Here is a 22,262-nt window from a genome sequence, read left to right as displayed (position 1 = left end):
GTTGATGATATTACTAGTTTAACTAGCTTGTTCTGCTTTGCATATAATCAATGTGGTGCCTGTTCATTTATCATCAAATCACAGCCTACTTCTCCAAACGGGTGATGATTTAAAATTCACGAAAAAATCACAATCGTAGCACCAATGTACCTAACCATAAACATCAATGTATTTATTAAAATCAATACACAAGTATATTTTTAAGCATTCATTCAAACAGCACTTTCCTGTGGTTGCCAGCAGTTCTTCGCAATGCTTGAAGCACAGCGCTGTTTATGACTTCAAGCCTATCAACTCCCGAGATTATGCTGGAAATACTAAAGTACCTATTAGAATATCCAATAGTCAAAGGTATATGAAATATAAATGGTATAGAGAGAAATAGTCCTATAAATTCCTATAATAACTACAACCTAAAACTTCTTACCTGGGAATATTGAAGACTCGTGTTAAAAGGAACCACCAGCTTTCATATGTTCTCATGTTCTGAGCAAGGAACTTAAATGATAGCTTTTTTACATGGCACATATTGCACTTTTACATTCTTCTCCAACACTTTATTTTTGCATTATTTAAACCAAATGGAGCATGTTTCATTATTTATTTGTGACTAAATTGATTTTATTGATTTATTATATTAAGTTAAAAGTGTTCATTGTTCATTCAGTATTGTTGTAATTGTCATTATTACAAATATATATATATAAAATTGGCCAATTAATCGGTAACGGCCTTTTTTTTGGTGGGTCCTCCAATAATCGGTATCGGAGTTGAAAAATCATAATCGGTCAACCTCTAATGACAACTACATGGTAGCAACACAACAAGGCAGCAGCACAACATGGTAGCAGCACAAAACACGGTACAAATATTCTTGGGCACAGACAACGGCACAAAGGGCAAGAAGGTAGAGACAACAATACTTCACGCGAAGCGGCCAAGCTAACTACAGTACAGTACAGTATAGTTTAATTCAGTACAGTACAGTACAGTACAGTACAGTACAGTACAGTACAGTACAGTACAGTACAGTACAGTACAGTATAGTTTAATTCAGTAGAGTACAATACAGTATAGTTTAATTCAGTAGAGTACAGTACAGTACAGAAGAGTTTAATTCAGTAGAGTAGAGTACAGTTTTGCTCAGTGTAGTAGAGTACATTTGTCACACCCTGACCATAGTTTGCTTTGTATGTTTCTATGTTTTGTTTGGTCAGGGTGTGATCTGAGTGGGCATTCTATGTTGGATGTCTAGTTTGTCTGTTTCTGTGTTTGGCCTGATATGGTTTTCAATCAGAGGCAGGTGTTAGTCATTGTCTCTGATAGGGAACCATATTTAGGTAGCCTGTTTGGTGTTGGGTTTTGTGGGTGATTGTCTCCTGTGTCAGTGTTTGTTCCACACGGGACTGTTTGGGGTTTTACACGTTTGTTGTTTTTGTAGTTTATTCATGTATAGTTTTCTTATTAAAAACAAACATGAATTTCAACCATGCTGCATTTTGGTCCTCCTCTCCTTCGACGGAAGAATCCCGTTACAACATTAGAGTAAAGTAGCGTACAATATAGTACACCAGAGATGTGGACTCGAGTCACATGACTCGGACTCGAGTCTGACTCGAGTCACAAATTTGATGACTTGAGACTCGACTTCACAGAAAAGAAAATAACCTGAGACTCGGGACTCGACTTTGACTGATGACTTGAAATTATCTAGCTAGGTTTTGTGAAGTTTTGCCCCTCGTATTGTGGCACAGTCTCAGTGGAGTATGCTACTCTCCACGCAGCCAGAGACAGTATCGCACATGTAAAAAACTGATTGGCTAGTGAAACACACACTATGCCCTCTGATTGGACCAGCAAACTGTATATACTACACTTTACTGTACTGTGTACTGTATTGTAATGTACTGTATTCTGTGGTGCTGTACTGTGCTGTAAAAACTTAAGAAGCATAGATATCTATGATTGTTTCAGATTTGGTCCGGTCCGCACTGGACCAAATCTGAACCAATTATAGATGTCTATGTTTGGGCCAAATAAAGACTGGTCTGGATCAATCCGATTCTGAACCAAATATAGACGTCTGTGATTGGTTCAGATTTGGTCCTTGGATGTTGCAATCAAGGCCGGTCAAGACTGCAACAATTTTTTGGGGAAAAAAACAAGTCAAGACAGGACCACAAAAAGACATATCCGTTGGTAAATGCATCTGTTTTCCAGTAAGACTTCAATTCTGATGTAAGATCTTCATTTGAGCTTGTTTACGTCAGCAGGAAGATAATACTGCAGCAAGTTTTGGCGGGGTATATTTTTTGTAAGGGAAAATCAAGTCTAACATGTGGAATGTGACAGTGGAAATTACAAACTTCAAACCATTTTAGACCTCAAATACACTACAAGTTTAAAATATTCTGCATTGCAGGAAAGTTATCCTGCAACAGGGTTATCAAATTAGGATCCTACATCTGTATTTTCTGGAGCTGATTGCTCTTTCTTTCTGATATTGCAAATGACCTTGAACATAATTAGATTGGCACTAAAGCCAAATAAAGCATTCACTCGATGAAAGATATTGGTATCTTTTTCATAATAATTTAGACAACTTACGTTGAAAAGCTCTAATTGTGCTGTTTGAGACTTGCCTTAGCTAGAAAGGCAGTTTTGGGCAAATGTTGATAAGCTGAATGTGTGCCTGTGTTCATGTTGGTCCATGCCAGCCCCACTTCATCAAGGCCCAACCCAGTACATCACGTGTTTTCACTCTACAGATAGGATGGAAATGACCTCAGCGCAGTAAAGGATGACAGGGGCGCTAGCACTGCTCCCCAGATGTGAGGAGAAAAAGAGGAGGAAGGAGAGAGAAAACCATTCGCCTGAACAATTTACTGCAAACCCCTGAGGAGCCCTGTGATTGAGGGTTCAAGTCCAGTTCCAGAGGTTCCTGGTCTATCTCAGCAGTACTCAGCCGCAGGGAAGACATATCCTGCTGAGGCGCGTGCGTATTCACACTCACACACACACACTCGCAAAGACACACATTCACAGAAACACACTTACTCATACAGATGTGCACAAGCAGACACTTACTCACAGATACACACCCAGACACACACACACTCTCTTACACACACGCACTCTCTCTCTCAAACACACACACTCTCACAAATACATTCACACACACACTCTCACAAAGACACACACACACTTACAGAAACACACTTACTCATACAGATGCGCACAAGCAGACACACACACACACACACACACACACACACACACACACACACACACACACACACACACACACACACACACACACACACACACACACACACACACACACACACACACACACACACACACACACACACACACACACACACACACACACACACACACACACACACACACACGCACACAAACACACACACACACACACACACACTACTCAAAACCCCACTGTCACTCCGTCTGCACTGCACCTGCCAGCCACACAAAATCCACTTCTTCCCACTGTGTCCGGCCAAGGTCCTTTATCCCATTTAGCACAGCCTGCACCACAACAAAGGAAGAGAAATTAGGGTGCCGGCTGATGAGAGGGTGACTAATCCCTCTGGAAAGGCTCATTCTATCATCAGCCTGTACAGTTGAGCAGCTGAAAGGCCTGAATTAAATATGGACTTGCAGAGATGGGAGTCTTTGTGGAGATGAGCTCCAACATGGCCCTGTCATAGCCCTGGAATAATTCATACAGACTGACCTATTGTTGTGTCTGTCATGGGTTCATCTGCAATGTCACTACTGTAACTGTATATCGTTCTATTAACAATGTACCCAATCTTTCAATAGTGAAATGGGAACGTTTCACAATGTAAAGATAACCCATCTCTTAATCCCTATTCACTTACTCCGTCTCAGGAGCCCTTGCTTCATCTTCTCCATTGCCAAAGAGCACATTACACCCAGAAAGGTCAGGTCACTGCAGCCTCAATAGGAGCTGGATACTCTGCCTCTTTACTATGCTGCAGATTAAGCTGTTGGTGCCAAAAGAGGAGGTGACGACCCAATTTATGATGATAATCTGAAAAGCAGCTTGGAGATTTTTAAGGTGATGTAAAAGCTAACCTCTGTCCTAACACTGTACAATTGCCTGCCTTAAGACACTGGGTTTATAAGTCTCCCCATTATGGGATAAAGGGCAAGTCTCCATCCAAGCTCTATTTCAGGCTGAGTCAGTCTGTGTCTGTCTGCGGTCCCGCTGACTGGCTGGAAATAAAGCCAGCCAGACTCCCGTCAACGCCACCGGCTCACACAGCCCCACTGGGCAGACCAGACAGAGGACGGGAGCTCCAGTTAAGGGCCCCACCCTGGCAGCGCCACAGAATGAGGCCATCTCATCATCTAAGGCCCCTGCAGAGGGAAGACGCTCTCTCTCTCTCTGAGCCTATAGCATCCCCAATCGGTGCGCCTGTCTCTCTAAATGCGAGAGCCACCATGTCAGATATGGAGGGAGGGAAGAAAGGGAGTGAGGGAGTGTGTGGAGGGATTAAAGGAGAGAGACAGAGCCCTGCTCTGGTGAGTAACCAGGAGTGACACGTCTGCAACGACAAATCAAGGCTTTTGAATGAGGGCACTTCCTGTTAGAAACAGGAAGAACAAAAGAGAGAGAAAGGACGGACTAGTCAGATGCTTTGCGGTAAAGAAGGAGACAGTAATGGGGGTGACCATGACAGACCAAGAGGCCTGTAATACAGAATAAACAAGTCTAACTCAGCCCAGTACAGACCAGTAGATTACAGACACCTGTGCTGAATTAATTTGATATGTGAGCCTGCCTATCTGCCTGCCTGTCTGCCTGCATGTCTGTCTGTCTGTCTGTCTGTCTGCCTGCCTATCTGTCTGTCTGTCTGTCTGTCTGTCTGTCTGTCTGTCTGTCTGTCTGTCTGTCTGTCTGTCTGTCTGTCTGTCTGTCTGTCTGTCTGTCTGTCTGTCTGTCTGTCTGTCTGTCTGTCTGTCTGTCTGTCTGTCTGTCTGTCTGTCTGTCTGTCTGTCTGCCTGCCTGCCTGCCTGCCTGCCTGCCTGCCTGCCTATCTGCCTGCCTGTCTGCCTACCTATCGGCCTGCCTGCCTATATGCCTTCCTGCCTGCCTGTCTGCCTGCCTATCTGCCTGTCTGTCTGTCTGCCTGCCTTGCTGTCTGCCTGCCTATCTGCCTGCCTACCTATCTGCCTGCCTGCCTATATGCCTGCCTATCTGCCTGTCTGATTTTAAGAGCACACATGGGCTCACAGCTTTTCACCAATAGACAATAGCTGATCTGCGGATCCCAAAGCTTTTACCAGACAAAACTAGCACAGAGGGAAATAGCCTAGCCATTAGGTGATGTGGTTAATAAGACTGCTTGTCTATTAGTTTGCAGAGGGTGGATGAGCAAAGACACCGCAGTATGAGAGCCGCAGTATGAGATATCAAATGCACTGCCTTCAAGGCAGAGCAGAAACACAACATAGTAGCCCGTCTTGATAGGATATAACAGTAGATACACAAGAGAGTAGCCTGTCTTGATAGGATATAACAGAGTAGATACACAAGAGTAACAGAGTAGATACACAAGAGAGTAGCCTGTCTTGATAGGATATAACAGAGTAGATACACAAGAGAGTAGCCTGTCTTGATAGGATATAACAGAGCAGAAAGGCAGAGAAATTATTCTCCCACTCCTTCATTCAGAGCAGAGATGGAGCCTGGCTGTCTGGTCATCCTGACATCACAGTCATCATCACCCTCTCTCTTCATTTGCAGAGGGACAGGCAGGACAGAATGACTGCAGATGAATGGCAGCCTTCTGGGCAGTAGGAACGGTGTGTTTTCTATGTTCTGCAGTGTAAAATAGGAGTTGTAGGGAGGAGGAGAAGCTCTGTGCTGTAGGGAGAAGGAGAAGGTGGTGGTTGAAGGTCTGTGTAACGAGGTCAGCTGTATGTGGTGAAGTTGGAGGAGGAGGTGGTTGGAGGTCTGTGTAACGAGGTCTGCTGTATGTGGTGTAGTTGGAGGAGGAGGTGGTTGGAGGGCTGTGTAACGAGATCAGCTGTATGTGGTGTAGTTGGAGGTCTGTGTAATGAGGTCTGCTGTATGTGGTGTGGTTGGAGGAGGAGGTGGTTGGAGGTCTGTGTAATGAGGTCTGCTGTATGTGGTGTAGTTGGAGGAGGAGGTGGTTGGAGGGCTGTGTAATGAGATCAGCTGTATGTGGTGTAGTTGGAGGAGGTGGTTGGAGGGCTGTGTAACGAGATCAGCTGTATGTGGTGTAGTTGGAGGAGGAGGTGGTTGGAGGTCTGTGTAACGAGGTCAGCTGTATGTGGTGTAGTTGGAGGAGGAGGTGGTTGGAGGGCTGTGTAACGAGATCAGCTGTATGTGGTGTAGTTGGAGGAGGAGGTGGTTGGAGGGCTGTGAAACAAGGTCAGCTATATGTGGTGTAGTTGGAGGGCTGTTTAACGAGGTCAGCTGTATGTGATGTAGTTGGAGGATGGGGTGTGTATTCTATAGGGAGGAGGACGTATCTGTTGTACAGGGTAGAGGAGGGTGGAGAAGGGAAACCTACAGTCTCTCTGCTCTGCTGTGAGTAAGTCTGTGTGGGGGGGCCTGCATGCCTGTCTGTGTTTGTTGTGCTGCTCAGCTCTGGCACACTCCTCTCAGCCCACCAGCCAGAGAAAGAGCACCAAGTTCTTATTTAGCAGAGGAAGAGCAGCTCTGCTTAGCAACCACATCGGCCCTCCAATCACAGGCCTACTGTATGGAGGAGACTCCAGCCTGTGTGTGTGTGTGTGTGTGTGTGTGTGTGTGTGTGTGTGTGTGTGTGTGTGTGTGTGTGTGTGTGTGTGTGTGTGTGTGTGTGTGTGTGTGTGTGTGTGTGTGTGTGTGTGTGTGTGTGTGTGTGTGTGTGTGTGTGTGTGTGTGTGTGTGTGTGTGTGTGTGTGTGTGTGTGTGTGTGTGTGTGTGTGTGTATTTTGAGAGAACTCTGAATGCTGCCTGGGACACACACTCAGTTAAAAACCATATTTCATGCAAACCAGACTTTCCTAGTGATTTTACAGAATAATGTTGGTTGCTAACAGATGCTTTCCTCTCCGTCTTGGGTTGTTTGTATTCTGAACTGAACCTGCAGTGAGAGTTAATCTGTTCCAATTAATCCTGAAAGAAATGATGTATATCCTGGAGAGCAAGGAAGTAGTAAATCCTTAAAACATTCACTACTTTTACAATTCAATGACTGTAGCCTACAATTTGCACCAGCTACAACTGAAATGATTGCATGATTTGTGAGCATTTAAATCCATCATTTGGAACAAATGCAGTCTGAACATTGAGCAGTCTTTTTGATTTAGCTACGTGAGCTAATCCTCCTGATAGTTTTGGGGGTGGTTGGTGGGCGGAACGTAGGCGAGAGCAGCATGTCGATTTGTCATATGGCACCAGCAGGACCTGCTCTGTTCTGGCTGGAGCAACATTACTGTAACACTGGTCTGATAGATCAACAAACACAGACTAGTACTGCAGGTCAGTACAAAGGCAAACCAAGATGGACATAATAAATAAATACAAAATGATACTGTCTGTGGCTTCAAAAAGTGTAGAAAGAAACGCTCATCAGAATCATCCCAACATTACTTAGCCTTGTGTGTTGCTGCAGCAAGCAAGTCTGGAAGACATATTCTCATATTTCTATTTCCTGTTCTCTAATAATCAAATAATGAAAATGCCAGACAAAGTTAGCAGTAACTAAGTTAGCAGTAACTAAGTTAGTAATAACTAAGTTAGCAGTAACTAAGTTAGTAGTAACTAAGTTAGCAGTAATTAAGTTAGCAGTAACTAAGTTAGTAGTAACTAAGTTAGCAGTAACTAAGTTAGCAGTAACTAAGTTAGCATGAGGGAAGAGGAACATTACAGTTTCCTTGTCTGAAGAGGTCAAACTTAGACACTAGACTCAGACCCATCACTCAGACTCCCAAAGAGCCGTCCAGATGTTAGTTTCATCCAAACCGAGTCAGTACATTCTAGGAGTGTTCCAGGATTAAAACCTCCTCCTCCCCAGCAGCAGTTTAGTCCTCCTATCCTCCCAGCAGCAGGTGCAGGCTCCAGGGTTTTCGCTATCCACACAGATGGAGCAGAGTCTTAATCATGTATCTCATAATCACGAGGCTATCGCAGATGAACTGATGATCATAAAATAACACCAAACCCCATCCAGGCATCTGTTCTCAGCAAGACTACAGTCACAGCCACAGCTATCTCCTCCTCCTCTCCAAATCCTCTCCTCACTAATCTCCTCCTCCTTTCCACCTCTTTCTCATCACTAATCTCATCACTAATCTCCTCCTCCTCTCCACCTCCTTCTTCTCAATAATCTCCTCCTCTCTACTTCCTTCTCCTCACTAATCTCCTCCTCTCCACCTCCTTGTCCTCACTAATCTCCTCCTCTCCACCTCTTTCTCATCACTAATCTCATCATTAATCTCCTCCTCTCCACCTTCTTCTCTTCACTAATCTCCTCCTCCTCTCCACCTCCTTCTTCTCAATAATCTCCTCCTCTCCACCTCCTTCTCCTCACTAATCTCCTCCTCTCCACCTCCTTCTCCTCACTAATCTCCTCCTCTCCACCTCTTTCTCATCACTAATCTCCTCTTCTCCACCTTCTCTTCACTAATCTCCACCTCCTTCTCCTCACTAATCTCCTCCTCTCCACCTCCTTCTCCTCACTTATCTCCTCCTCTCCACCTCCTTCTCCTCACTAATGTCCTCCTCCTCTCCACCTCCATCTCCTCATTAATCTCATCCTCTCCACCTCCTCCTCACTAATCTCTTCCTCTCCACCTCCTTCTCCTCACTAATCTCCACCTCCTTCTCCTCACTAATCTCCTTCTCTCCACCTCCTTCTCCTCACTAATCTCCTCATCTCCTTCTCCTCACTAATCTCCACCTCCTTCTCCTCACTAATCTCCTCCTCCTTCTCCTCACTAATCTCCTCCTCTCCACCTCCTTCTCCTCACTAATCTCCTCCTCTCCACCTCTTTCTCATCACTAATCTCCTCTTCTCCACCTCCTTCTCTTCACTAATCTCCACCTCCTTCTCCTCACTAATCTCCTCCTCTCCACCTCCTTCTCCTCACTTATCTCCTCCTCTCCACCTCCTTCTCCTCACTAATCTCCTCCTCCTCTCCACCTCCATCTCCTCATTAATCTCATCCTCTCCACCTCCTTCTCCTCACTAATCTCTTCCTCTCCACCTCCTTCTCCTCACTACTCTCCACCTCCTTCTCCTCACTAATCTCCTCCTCTCCACCTCCTTCTCCTCACTAATCTCCTCATCTCCTTCTCCTTCTCCTCACTAATCTCCACCTCCTTCTCCTCACTAATCTCCTCCTCCTTCTCCTCACTAATCTCCTCCTCTCCACCACCTTCTCCTCCTCCTCTCCACCTCCTTCTCCCCAATAATCTCCACCTCCTCTCCACCTCCTTCTCCTCACTAATTTCCTCATCTCCTTCTCCTCACTAATCTCCACCTTCTTCTCCTCACTAATCTCCTCCTCCTTCTCCTCACTAATCTCCTCCTCTCCACCTCCTTCTCCTCACTAATCTCATCCTCTCCACCTTCTTCTCACTAATCTCCTCCTCTCCACCTCCTTCTCCTCACTAATCTCCTCCTCCTCTCCACCTCCTTCTCCTCACTAATCTCCTCCTCCTCTCCTCTCCACCTCCTTCTCCTCACTAATCTCCTCCTCCTCTCCTCACTAATCTCCTCCTCCTTCTCCACCTCCTTCTCCTCACTAATCTCCTCCTCCTCTCCACCTCCTTCTCCTCACTAATCTCCTCCTCCTTCTCCTCACTAATCTCCTCCTCTCCACCTCCTTCTCCTCACTAATCTCATCCTCTCCACCTCCTTCTTCTCACTAATCTCCTCCTCTCCACCTCCTTCTCCTCACTAATCTCCTCCTCCTCTCCACCTCCTTCTCCTCACTAATCTCCTCCTCCTCTCCTCACTAATCTCCTCCTCCTCTCCTCACTAATCTTCACCTCCTTCTCCTCACTAATCTCCTCCTCCTCTCCACCTCCTTCTCCTCACTAATCTCCTCTTCCTCTCCACCTCCTTCTCACTAATCTCCTCCTCCTCACTAATCTCCTCCTCCTCTCCACCTCCTTCTCCTCACTAATCTCCTCCTCTCCACCTCCTCCTTGCTAATCTCCCCCTCTTTCTCCTCACTAATCTCCTCCTCCTCTCCACCTCCTCCTTGCTAATCTCCCCCTCTTTCTCCTCACTAATCTCCTCCTCCTCTCCACCTCCTCCTCACTAATCTCCTTCTCTGACTGTCTACTGTTAAACACCACCTTTAAAGAACGTGAACCACATCAACAAACCCCATCTATTTGTCATAGGTTATGAATAATGGTATGAGGTCTACTTCAAGCTGTACTTTCAGGTTAGTGTGCATGCTTTTGAAGCAGTGTGCATGCTTTTGAAGCAGACAGACAGTGACCAGTCAGCTGCCCTACATGGAACAGGATGCCATGATACAGACAGACACAGCAAAGTGCTCAGTCATAGGTTTCCCACCCTGGGAGAGGCTGTGAGTTAGAGACATTTTACCCACACACCACCCAAAGAAACAAGACATTAACAAAAAGGAATGGCTGCACTTAACAGCCACTGAAAGGCAGGGCTCTGGAACAAAGGAGGTGGCTGGTCTTTACCACACATAACCCATGACAGAGCTCCAGCTGACGTCCTTTTAACAGGGGGTCAGCCTTTGGAGAATGGAGGGCGAGACCCCAGTGAGCTCCTCTGTGAGCTCCTCTGTGAGCTCCTCACACCCCTCTTACTGACCCACGGCCTCTCACTCTCCTTCAATCACATATAATACGAGATGATGCACTTCTCTAGTTATCCATGTTTCGAAAAGGGTTTACAGACGAGGCAATTGAACAGACTCAGAGCTCCTTATATAGAATCCTACCAACAACACTCTGGGCTGGAAGCATTATCCACTGAAATATGTGTTTGCTTAGGGACTAGGCTCTGGTTTAGGTTGAACTGGAGGCAGAGGTTGGAGATGCTGGGACTGAGTTTGGCTTGGCTGGTCCGTTTAGGGTAGGTGCTGGTCAGTGAGCAAGTGTGTGTTGGGTCAGTGCTGGTCAGACAGGGGTGACTTAGGGCCAGGCCAGGGGGGATGAACTATGTGTGCTCTCAGGGCTTCCCAGAGGTTATAGCAGACAGATAGGTGCGGAAATGAGCGGGCAGTGAGCTCATTTGAATCACCCAGCCCAGCTGATCCAGGCATAATACATGCCCACTCACATGCACATACTGCACACACACTCATATACACCCCCTCATACACACATGAATACACATACACACAGACACATACAGACAACACTGTCTTTTACCCCTATGTACATGTGCATATTACCTGAATTACCTCAACTACCTTGCAGCCCTACACATTCACTACACATAGCCTCCTTATTCTATTGTGTTAATATTTCCTATTTTTTCTGCTTATTTGGATTATTTTTGTACTTTTTAACTCTGCATTGTTGGGAAAGGGCTCGTAAAGTAAGCCTTCGGGAAAGTCTACACCTGTCGTATTCAGCAAATGTGACAAATAACGTTTCATTTGATTTGTCTTGCTAGCCATAAGTTACACAGAGCAATACCTAAGCACACAGATGTAGGGCTTTACACACACAATAAACACACACCGTCCCTCTCCACCTCAGAGTACAGTACTCAGTTTACTGGTTTGGTCCCAGGTTTGAGGCTCATTTGATGAACAGAACAATGGGATGAGAAATGGCGTAAATTGTCCTCACATGAACAAGGTTCATATCCATTCCATTAAGGAAGGACTACATGGGTCTCCAGAGTCCGCATCTACACTCATACACAAGACTGACGTTATTGCTCTTACTTATTCTAAGAAATATTGGACAATGAGGGAGGGAAACATATTTTAGTCATTCCTCACAAAAGCATATTTTATGTATTTCCCCTAAATAGAAGAACAGGTGAAATTCATATTTCAGAAAATCAATCAATATCATTTTTTATACATTTGATATTTGGTTATTTATTTGAATTGTGGGGTTTCATAAGGTCATTTGTTTGTGTTGTATGCTGGTGTACTTGGTTCCTGTATTATAGATACTGTGGTGCTATGTGTTTTTGTATTTGCGTGGTTGCTAGGCTAGTTCGGAATAATATTTGTTATTTGTATTGATTTATTTGCTGTGTCTCTCTGTCCTTTATCAGACAGCCATCTGGCCAGTGGACTGGACACAAGGACATCTGATTGGACACTGTAAAAAGAGTGGGGGTGAGTGGGGTCAGTCTCTGTGGATAGAGGTCAGGTGTCACAGCTCTTTAACAACACATATTAAGACCTTGCTCCACTGGGTCCGCATCTCTTCAATGAGAGTCTACAGCCTGTTTTCTTCCATCCCCATCTTTACATTAGGCAACGGCTAAATAACCAAATGCAGGATTCAATTTAAAACAGATACAACGGACTTCTGACAGGGGCGTACTGGCCATCTGGCATTTCGGGCAAATGCCAGATGGGCTGGTCCATTTTTAGCCCAGTTGGCCTGTCTAACTGTTTTTTTTTTTAGCAGAGTGTGGGGGCATCAAGGGGGGGGGGGGATTGGGCCGGTGTGTTAGAAATGTGTCACGACTTCCGTCGAAGTCGGTCCCTCTCCTTGTTCGGGCGGTGTTCGGCGGTCGATATCACCGACCTTCTAGCCATCACTGATCCATTTTTCATTTTCTATTGGTTTTGTCTTGTCTTCCTTCACACCCGGTTCCAATCTCATCATTACATGTTGTGTATTTAACCCTCTGTTTCCCCTCATGTCCTTGTAGGAGATTGTTTGATTGTATGTTATGTGCAAGTCACGTGTCGGTGTGCAATGGGTTTTGTACCCACTTTTATAATTTTTTGTATATTTTGGTTTTTGGAGTTTTATGAGCACTTATTAAACGACCCCGTTTATACCAAGTTCGTTCTTCTGCGCCTGACTTCCCTGCAACCAACACGCACCCATTACAAAATGCCAAGGACGATTTCTGGTCCCAGTCCGCCCCTGACCTCTGGTGTCATCAACCCTCAATTCCCTGTCAGCTTTGTACTCGAACAATGATATCCAACTATAATGCTGTCTCTAGCTATGTAGAAACCCTGTTCAACTCGTTCTACAGAACATTGGAAATGTTTATCATTTAATTACCAATTATCTCAATATACTTTCTCTTTTTATTGAAAGAAAATACTCAAAAATAGCAAAAAGGTCATTTTTAACTGAACCTAGTTTACAGAGCTCTGTATACAGTAGTGTAACTGAATGCCCAAACAGACAGACATGATCCTGGATGAGGTCTGACCCAACACACACCCTGAAATTAGTGTGGGTCTGAGGTCGGTTGATAACATTGTTTTTTTATGGGTAAGCGAGCCAGGGCTGGCTGCTAGCGACCCTGTCAGTCCTGCCTCTCAGCAGCTTCCCCTGTCAGAGTGATGTATGGGAGCACTGGTGTGCAGCTCCCCAAGGACCAGGCCTGGCTGTCTGCTAACTGGGACACTCCTGACTGTGAACCAAGGCAGGCAGACACACACCACAACCCCACACCACCCTATGTCCACTGAAGCAGAGACCTCACAGTTTTGAAAATATGAAACACACTGACCATATATCATGTCATGATGACTACAGTTAGGACAGCAGCGGTAAGCAACAGGTGGTGGAGATTTTGCCACACAGACATTTTTTCTTTAGGTCCAAGCCACTGTGAGGTTCTGGATGTCCATTTCTTATGTGGAAATGGCACAGATTATGTAATTGTATTATTAAATGTGCATTAACTGTGAGATTTTGAAAACTGTAGAGGGCACAATGTTACTGTGTCTCAAAAGAGAGACATTGGAAGCCGTTTTACAAGCACTTCAGAAATTGAGAATATACACTACCGTTCAAAAGTTTGGGCTCACTTAGAAATGTCTTTGTTTTTGAAAGAAAAACACATTTGAAAGAAAAACACATTTGTCCATTAAAATAACATCAAATTGAGTGTAGATATTGTTAATGTTGTAAATGACTATAGTAGCGGGAAACGGCTGATTTTTCATGGAATATCTACATAGGTGTACAGAGGCCCATTATCAGCAACTATCACAACTGTGTTCTAATGGCACATTGTGTTAGCTAATCGAAGTTTATCATTTTAAAAGGCTAATTGATCATTAGAAAACCATTTTTCAATTATGTTAGCACAGCTGAAAACTGTTTTTCTAATTAAAGAAGCAATAAAACTGGCCTTCTTTAGACTAGTTGAGTATCTGGGGCATCAGCATTTGTGGGTTCGATTACAGGCTCACAAAGAACTGTCTTCTGAGACTCGTCAGTCTATTCCTGTTCTGAGAAATGAAGGCTATTCCATGGGAGAAATTACCAAGAAACTGAAGATCTCGTAAAGCGTTGTGTACTACTCCCTTCACAGAACAGCGCAAACTGGCTCTAACCAGAATAGAAAGAGGAGTGGGAGGCCCCGGTGCACAACTGAGCAAGAGGACAAGTACATTAGAGTGTCTAGTTTGAGAAACAGACGTCTTGCAAGTCCTCAACTGGCAGCTTCATTAAATAGTACCCGCAAAACACCAGTCTCAACGTCAACAGTGAAGAGGCGACTCCGGGATGCTGGCCTTCTAAGCAGAGTTGCAAAGAAAAAAACATATCTCAGACTGACCAATAAAAATTGAATATTAAGATGGGCGAAAGAACACAGACACTGGACAGAGGAACTCTGCCTAGAAGGCCAGCAGCCCGGAGTCGCTTCTTCACTGTTGACGTTGAGACTCACGATTATGCATTCTTGTCTCTTCCATAGCAGGCTTAAAAGAAACACAGACTGGTAGATGCATAATGGATTATGGTCATTGTAGTTAATTATCATGTTTTATGCACTAACCTATGTAGAATATTGGCCTGTTGGAAACGAGTTAATTATCATGTTTTATGCACTAACCTATGTAGAATATTGGCCTGTTGGAAACGACAACTCCCTACTACATCGCACAGTTCAGGCTGGATGTTATTTATCTCTAGAGAAACTGTGCAATATGCGCATTGAGCTAACTGGAGAAAAAAACGCAATTTATTTAAAATATTTGAACTGACATCATTCAATTAGTTTTTAAAAACTGAAAAATAATCTATATTTCGGTTAATCGCTCAGAACTAATATTCAACCAAGCCTCTCTTGGTTGAGGTAGACCTCCATTCATTTCTAATAATACATACAAATTCCCAAATTTCCTGTGTAGGAATGATAATGAAATGTAAAGTCACTGAGAGGAATATTGAAGAGATAGCCTGTCTCCTGTTCAGAGTGTAGTTACACCACAGTGAAACATAGTGTCCAGTCATTAGCTAAGTCCCACTCAACAGCTGTTGTGAGCTGAGGGAAACAGCCACCATGTCTCCCTGTCCTTTGTCCACTCTGAACATCTGTGAGCCTCGCGTGGAGCCAGACAGCACAGCCATAGACCTCAGGCAAGTGTTCACCCTGAAAACCTTCCACCACCCTGCATTCAATGGGCACAAGTTCGCACGCACGCACACTCACACGCACACACACATACACATAACCTATCCTGATCTAACACACATTGTGATAACTCAGAGTTCATTAAACTCTTATCCCCCGACCTTGTGGCCCAATAATGGGTTCCCCAGTCCCCCTCCCTTCTCCGACACTAATAAAAACAGTCATATGAAGATGCCCTTGGGTTACCCTATGGGGGATCCAAGGAGAGTGGGGTGAAGGACCACTCAGGGTGTGAAAGTTTGAGCTTCTTTTGTTTTCAAAGGAACATTGTGTGTGTGTGTGTGTGTGTGTGTGTGTGTGTGTGTGTGTGTGTGTGTGTGTGTGTGTGTGTGTGTGTGTGTGTGTGTGTGTGTGTGTGTGTGTGTGTGTGTGTGTGTGTGTGTGTGTGTGTGTGTGTGTGTGTGTGTGTGTGAGTGTGTATGAATGTGTGTTGAGTGAGTGAGTGAGTGAGTGAGTGAGTGAGTGAGTGAGTGGGTGGGTGGGTGGTGAGTGTGAGTGAGTGAGTGAGTGAGTGAGTGAGTGAGTGAGTGAGTGAGTGAGTGAGTGAGTGAGTGAGTGAGTGAGTGAGTGAGTGAGTGAGACCAATAGAACAGGGCAGGGGAAGGGGCCATCATATACAGGTTGGTCATCCCTACTGTACATTGCCAGTTGCAAATGTAACAGTGATTGGAATGACTCAATAGTGTGAGCTAAATGGCATGCAATAAGATATCATATTCAGATATCCTTAGTTGTTCTTAACACGCAACTGTGTAATAGGCCCATTATTTCAAAACACTACCATTGATTAATGAATAACAACACATTAACCAGTAGGTTATCACAAATTATAAACTGGGTGGTTCAAGCGCTGAATGCTGATTGGCTGACATCCATGGTATATCAGACCTTATACCACCAGTATGACAAAACAGTTATTTTAATGCTCTAATTACATTGGTAGATGGTGCACACCCAGAATAATAGTTTGTGTGGAGGTGCTGACTAATGGCAAATAAACTATAAACTATCAAATTAAAGAAAGTTGGATGCCGAAACATTGGTAAATACCCATTAAATTGCCTGGAGATTATACATGGAGCGTGCCACTTTCTTTCTTTTGATAATTACATTGTTTACCAGTTTATAATAGCAATAAGGCACCTTGAGGGTTTGTGGTATATGGCCAATATACCACTGCTAAGGGCTGTATCCAAGCACTCCGCGTTGCATCGTACATAAAGAACAGCCCTTAGCTGTGGTATATGGGCCATTTACCACACCTCCTCGAGCCTTATTGCTTAATTATACAACGGGTGGGTCTAATCCTGAATGGTTGCTTCTTATCACTTAATTAAGTGTATGTCATCAAATATGTTAAAATGCTTTTTAAACACAAACTTTAAAAAAAAACTTGAACAGACTTACACGACATGATTTGTTTGAGAACTTGTTCACGAAGTCAAATTTGCCCTTCATTTCTTGGAGGTTCTGATCCAGGACAGCCTTCTCTTCTTTCCCCGTATAGTCCGGGTCCAGGAGAACATAGACCCGCCAGTTAGCCGAGTCGAACCCCCAGTGAACTGTCCGGTTCTCTAGTCTTTTGTGACTATGGACCACAAACTTGTGAGTGGGGTACATGAGTCTGCAGTCCATGCACTGGATACAGGCGGCATTGGGACTGGTATACAGTTCTGGGACAAATAACCCCTTACACCTACCAAAACATTCGTGGTATACTTTGAAGCTTTTTTCCGTCCTCTCCAACTCTAGGGAGCCAGACAGCTCTTTGTTGCAGTGAGGAGGGTAGATACCACAGTAAATGAGGGCATTGCAGAGGCGCTCAGCATCCGTCTGGGTGATCAGTCCGCATGATGGGGCAGAGAAGGGCAGGATACCCACGACTTTGAGGATCTCCAGCTGGTCCGCAGTGCACCGGGAGCAGTAGATATGCAGGTCGTCGCACACCGAGTTGATCTGCTGAAGTGAGAAATCCCGCAGGACACTGTTGAGAATCTGCGGCAGACACAGCCGTTTCTCGCCGCCGACCACGAAACAAGAAATTGTCTCGCGCTCCAGGACAGTTTCGCACCTTTCGATGGAGCGGTCGGATGGAATGAACAACGGCCCCGATAAAACCTGGGGTGTCAGGGGAGGCATGGCCAGCATCAGTTCAGCTGTTTTTCCATCTTTGTTGAAGAGAATTTCCTGGTGCCACCGAGCGGAGAATGCCGCCGGTCCACCAAGGGAGCTCCTGGAACTCAAATGAAACTGCTTCAGAGTTTGCTGAAGTCCGGGATGAGGCTGAAAGCTTGATGGAGCCTCCATGTTTTTGCCACTACAGAAGTGAGTTCAAATGTATGCGACCTATTTTAATCAGTTGTCTTCAAAATCCACCAAAAGAGCATTTCCATGTCACTAGAGAATGTCACCACCGGCCCGGCCCATCTGTTAAAAAAATGAGGATACGACACTATTGAGTTGAAATACTCTTAACTCTCCCGTCCATAGATAAGATAAATCCGTCGGACCACTCACATAAGAGCGTCAAAACGATACAATGTTTATCTTCTCTAAAGCAGTCTCTGGTTGCAATGTCTATGTCTAGTCTGCACGATGTGATCCGCAAACATGCCAAGTCTGAGCAGTCTGGCGAGTCTGAGCAGTGTCCCCCCCCCCTCTCTCTCTCTCTCTCTCTCTCTCACTCTCTTTCCCCTCTCTCTCCCTCTTCCCCCCCCACCCATCTCTCCCCCTCTCTCTCCCTCTCCCTTTCTCTCTTTCCCCCTCTCTCTCTCTCTCTCTCTCTCTCTCTCTCTCTCTCTCTCTCTCTCTCTCTCTCTCTCTCTCTCTCTCTCTCTCTCTCTCTCTTTTCCCTCTCTCTCTTTCCCCTCTCTCTCTCCCCCCCACTCTCTCTCTCTCTCTCTCTCTCTCTCTCTCTCTCTCTGTTTGTTTGTGTCTGGTTCAGTCATTGAATCCCGGCCAGGAATGTGACTGACTCCCCGGGCTGGCTGTTCCCTGAACGAGTTGTCCCTCCCCCTCATACCATGGCAGCTGCAACAGCAGCCACAAAAAAACCTAGTAGACTGGAAAGTAAGGGTGGAGTCGGACCTCAATGGGGAGAATACATTAATCTCAATTGAAACTATTAAAACTAGTACCAAGTAGCCTTTATAATGCATGAATATATCCATAGCAGTGTTCATAAATATATGTGTGATACCACAGTCTTGGTGTCAGTTGTATCTACACTGAGTGTACTAAACATTAAGAGCACTTGCTCTTTCCATGACATACACTGACCAGATGAATCCAGGTGAAAGCTATGATCTCTTATTGATGTCACTTGTTAAATCCACTTCAATCAGTGTAGATGAAGGGGAGGAGACAGGTTAAAGAAGGATTTTTTAGCCTTGAGATAATTGAGACATGGATTGTGTGTGTGCCGTTCAGAGGGTGAATGGGCAAGAGAAAAGATGTATCTTTGAACAAGGAATGGTAGTAGGTGCCAGGTGCGCAGGTTTTTGTTAAGAACTGCAATGCTGCTGGGTTTTTCATGTAGAGTCCACGCCCCAATGAATTGAGGCTGTTCTGAGGGCAAAGGGGGGACACATATATTTTGTTGCTGTTGCCTAAATGACGTTTTCTTGCTGGCTCTCTTTTTTTATTATTGACCTGTGGAACACTCTCCATGTATCTACAATTATATATATACATTTGATCAGTAAGAAGTGGGCTTTTCAGGTTTTTTATCTCACAAGACTTAGATTAGACTTAGATTAGTAATGGGGGTTAGTTGTAAACAGGGTTATTTGTATTGCAGTGTACCTAAAATGATATTGTATTTTATATGGTAGTTAGATACATTCACATAATGATATCAAATTTCAAAGTGCTGTTATTGTGAAGTGGAAACGTCTAGGAGCAACAACGGCTCAGCCGCGAAGTGGTAGGCCACACAAACTCTCTGAATGGGACCGCCGAGTGCTGAAGCTCATAGCGCTTAGCACGTAAAAATGACCTGTCCTCTGTTACAACACTCACTACTGAGTTCTAAACTGCCTCTGGAAGCAACGTCAGCACAAGAACTGTTCATTGTAGGGAGCTTCATGAACTGGGTTTCCATGGTCGAGCAGCCGCACACAAGCCTAAGATCATCATGCTCAATGCCAAGCGTCGGGTGGAGTGGTGTAAAGCTCGCCGCCACTGGACAATGAAGCAGTGGAAACGAGTTCTCTCGAGTGATAAATCACGCTTCACCATCTGGCAGTCCGATGGACGGATCTGGGTTTGGCGGATGACAGGAGAACGCTACCTGCCCCAATGCCAACTGTAACGTTTGGTGGAGGAGGAATAATGATCTGGGGCCGTTTTTCATGGTTCGGGCCCCTTAGTTCCAGTGAAGAGAAATCTTAATGCCAACATACAGCATACATTTTATTCGATTCTGTGCTTCCAACTTTGTGGCAACAGTTTGGGGAAGTCCCTTTCCTGTTTCAGCATGACAATGCCCCCATGCACAAAGCCAGGTTCATACAGAAATAGTTTGTTGAGATCAGTGTGGAAGAATCACCCAACATCGGTGCCCGACCTCACTAATGCTCTTACGGCTGAATGGAAGCAAACATGACCCTAGCCCAAACATGACCCTAGCCCAAACATGACCCTAGCCCAAACATGACCCGAGCCCAAACATGACCCTAGCCCAAACATGACCCTAGCCCAAACATGACCCTAGCCCAAACATGACCCGAGCCCAAACATGACCCTAGCCCAAACATGACCCTAGCCCAAACATGACCCGAGCCCAAACATGAACCTAGCCCAAACATGACCCTAGCCCAAACATGACCCTAGCCCAAACATGACCCTAGCCCAAACATGACCCGAGCCCAAACATGACCCTAGCCCAAACATGACCCTAGCCCAAACATGACCCGAGCCCAAACATGACCCTAGCCCAAACATGACCCGAGCCCAAACTTGACCCGAGCCCAAACATGACCCGAGCCCAAACATGACCCTAGCCCAAACATGACCCTAGCCCAAACATGACCCGAGCCCAAACATGACCCTAGCCCAAACATGAACCTAGCCCAAACATGACCCGAGCCCAAACATGACCCTAGCCCAAACATGACCCGAGCCCAAACATGACCCTAGCCCAAACATGACCCTAGCCCAAACATGACCCGAGCCCAAACATGACCCTAGCCCAAACATGACCCTAGCCCAAACATGATCTTACAACGTTTTCCCCCCGCAATGCTAAACATAAATAAGTACATTTAATTATCAAACCCTGATCTCCAAATTAATACTACACAAAATATTAGTATTATTATGAAATGGTTTAATAGTCACATTAGGTTAAATTATTTCAATTGTGTATTTTAGTAGCTTACAGACAACTGCAATTATAGCAAATCCTAGCAGGTAACACTTTAAAATAACTTTCATGAATATGCCATTATGAATGCTTAGAAATGTTGATAAATGGTTATACATGTTCAATACTTATGATGAATTGTAATTCTTATCAGCTAAGGCCTATAAATGCTTAAACTATTAATAAGTATTTCATTATTTGTAAACATGTAGGCCTATTAACATGTATAATGCCTAGTTTATTAACGGTTATTTGTCAAAGTTATAATAAAGTGTTACCCAAATATTTCTATGGTCAGCTGTCAAAAGTCTTTAATAGTCTACTATTTTACAGGCAGAACGACATAACAGAATAAGTTGAATATTCGATTAATCATTTGTAGATATAGCCATGAAAAGTAGGACCTCATTGTGCTTTTGGAAAAACATGTACTACAAGTTAGTGTTCACCATAGGTTCATGTAGGTTCATGTGAACTCCTGAAATCAATAGGAAGCTATGATTTGCGTCCTATGCTGAATTATTTGGTGCAGAAAATATTATTTGGTGCAGAAAATATACATTTCCTTAACACTTCAGATAAGTTTGTGTTACCAGTTCATTACGCCAATTATTTTGCAACAGAAACATTTTACTCCAATTGGAAAACCCTTTGCAACAAAAACTAGCGTTTCAATGGTCAAATTCAGGTAGGTCCCTCCCCGTTACGTTCTGCTTGCTTCCGTTTAGTTTTTGAACGGTAAACAGTTACCGTTGAAAGACAGAATGAGTACACACCAGGACGATGTTCAGTAACCAAATGTTGAACGTTACAGATATGCAACGAATAGAGCCGCGTCGATTCTTTATTATAAGGCAGAGGCATGTTTGTTTCTCATAGCGTATTACTATCTGAACATTCCAAAACGTTGGGTCTTGCTGAACGCACCCCAGTTTGATGACAAGTTTTGTGGATTTAACCCCTTTGTGACGCTCTACACAATATATAACCAGGGGGTATTCACTAAACCGATGTTTTGCAACAGAAAACGTTTACTCCAAACGGAAAAAGTTTTGCAACGAAAACGATCGTTTCTATTATAAACATGCACGTAGTTCCTGGCCTATTACATTCCGTTTGGGTTTTAAATGGTCTCCGTTGCAAGACGTAATGAATCCATTCCCTGGGCTGTTTCCCCGGTTTGACGGCATGGTCAGGAATAAACCCGCACCCAGTCCTTCACTTTATGTGGGTTTATTAAAATACCACTA

The 22,262-nt window shown here is 44.5% G+C and overlaps 1 protein-coding gene across 1 annotated transcript in view; it reads right to left on the bottom strand.

Moving 5' to 3' along the window:
- Nucleotides 1-18,281, bottom strand: part of LOC124003261 (ski oncogene-like) — a 56,502-nt gene extending 38,221 nt beyond the window's left edge. Inside the window, exon 1 of the mRNA XM_046311358.1 lies at nt 17,055-18,281. Coding sequence (XP_046167314.1) covers nt 17,055-17,954 — 900 coding nt within the window. The 5' untranslated portion in view covers nt 17,955-18,281. The remainder of the gene's footprint in view (nt 1-17,054) is intronic.
- Between the last annotated feature and the right edge of the window lie 3,981 nt (nt 18,282-22,262).

This window comes from Oncorhynchus gorbuscha, linkage group LG18 (genome assembly GCF_021184085.1).
Source record: "Oncorhynchus gorbuscha isolate QuinsamMale2020 ecotype Even-year linkage group LG18, OgorEven_v1.0, whole genome shotgun sequence".
Lineage (NCBI taxonomy): Eukaryota > Metazoa > Chordata > Actinopteri > Salmoniformes > Salmonidae > Oncorhynchus > Oncorhynchus gorbuscha.
This window is presented reverse-complemented; position numbering and strand designations above follow the sequence as displayed.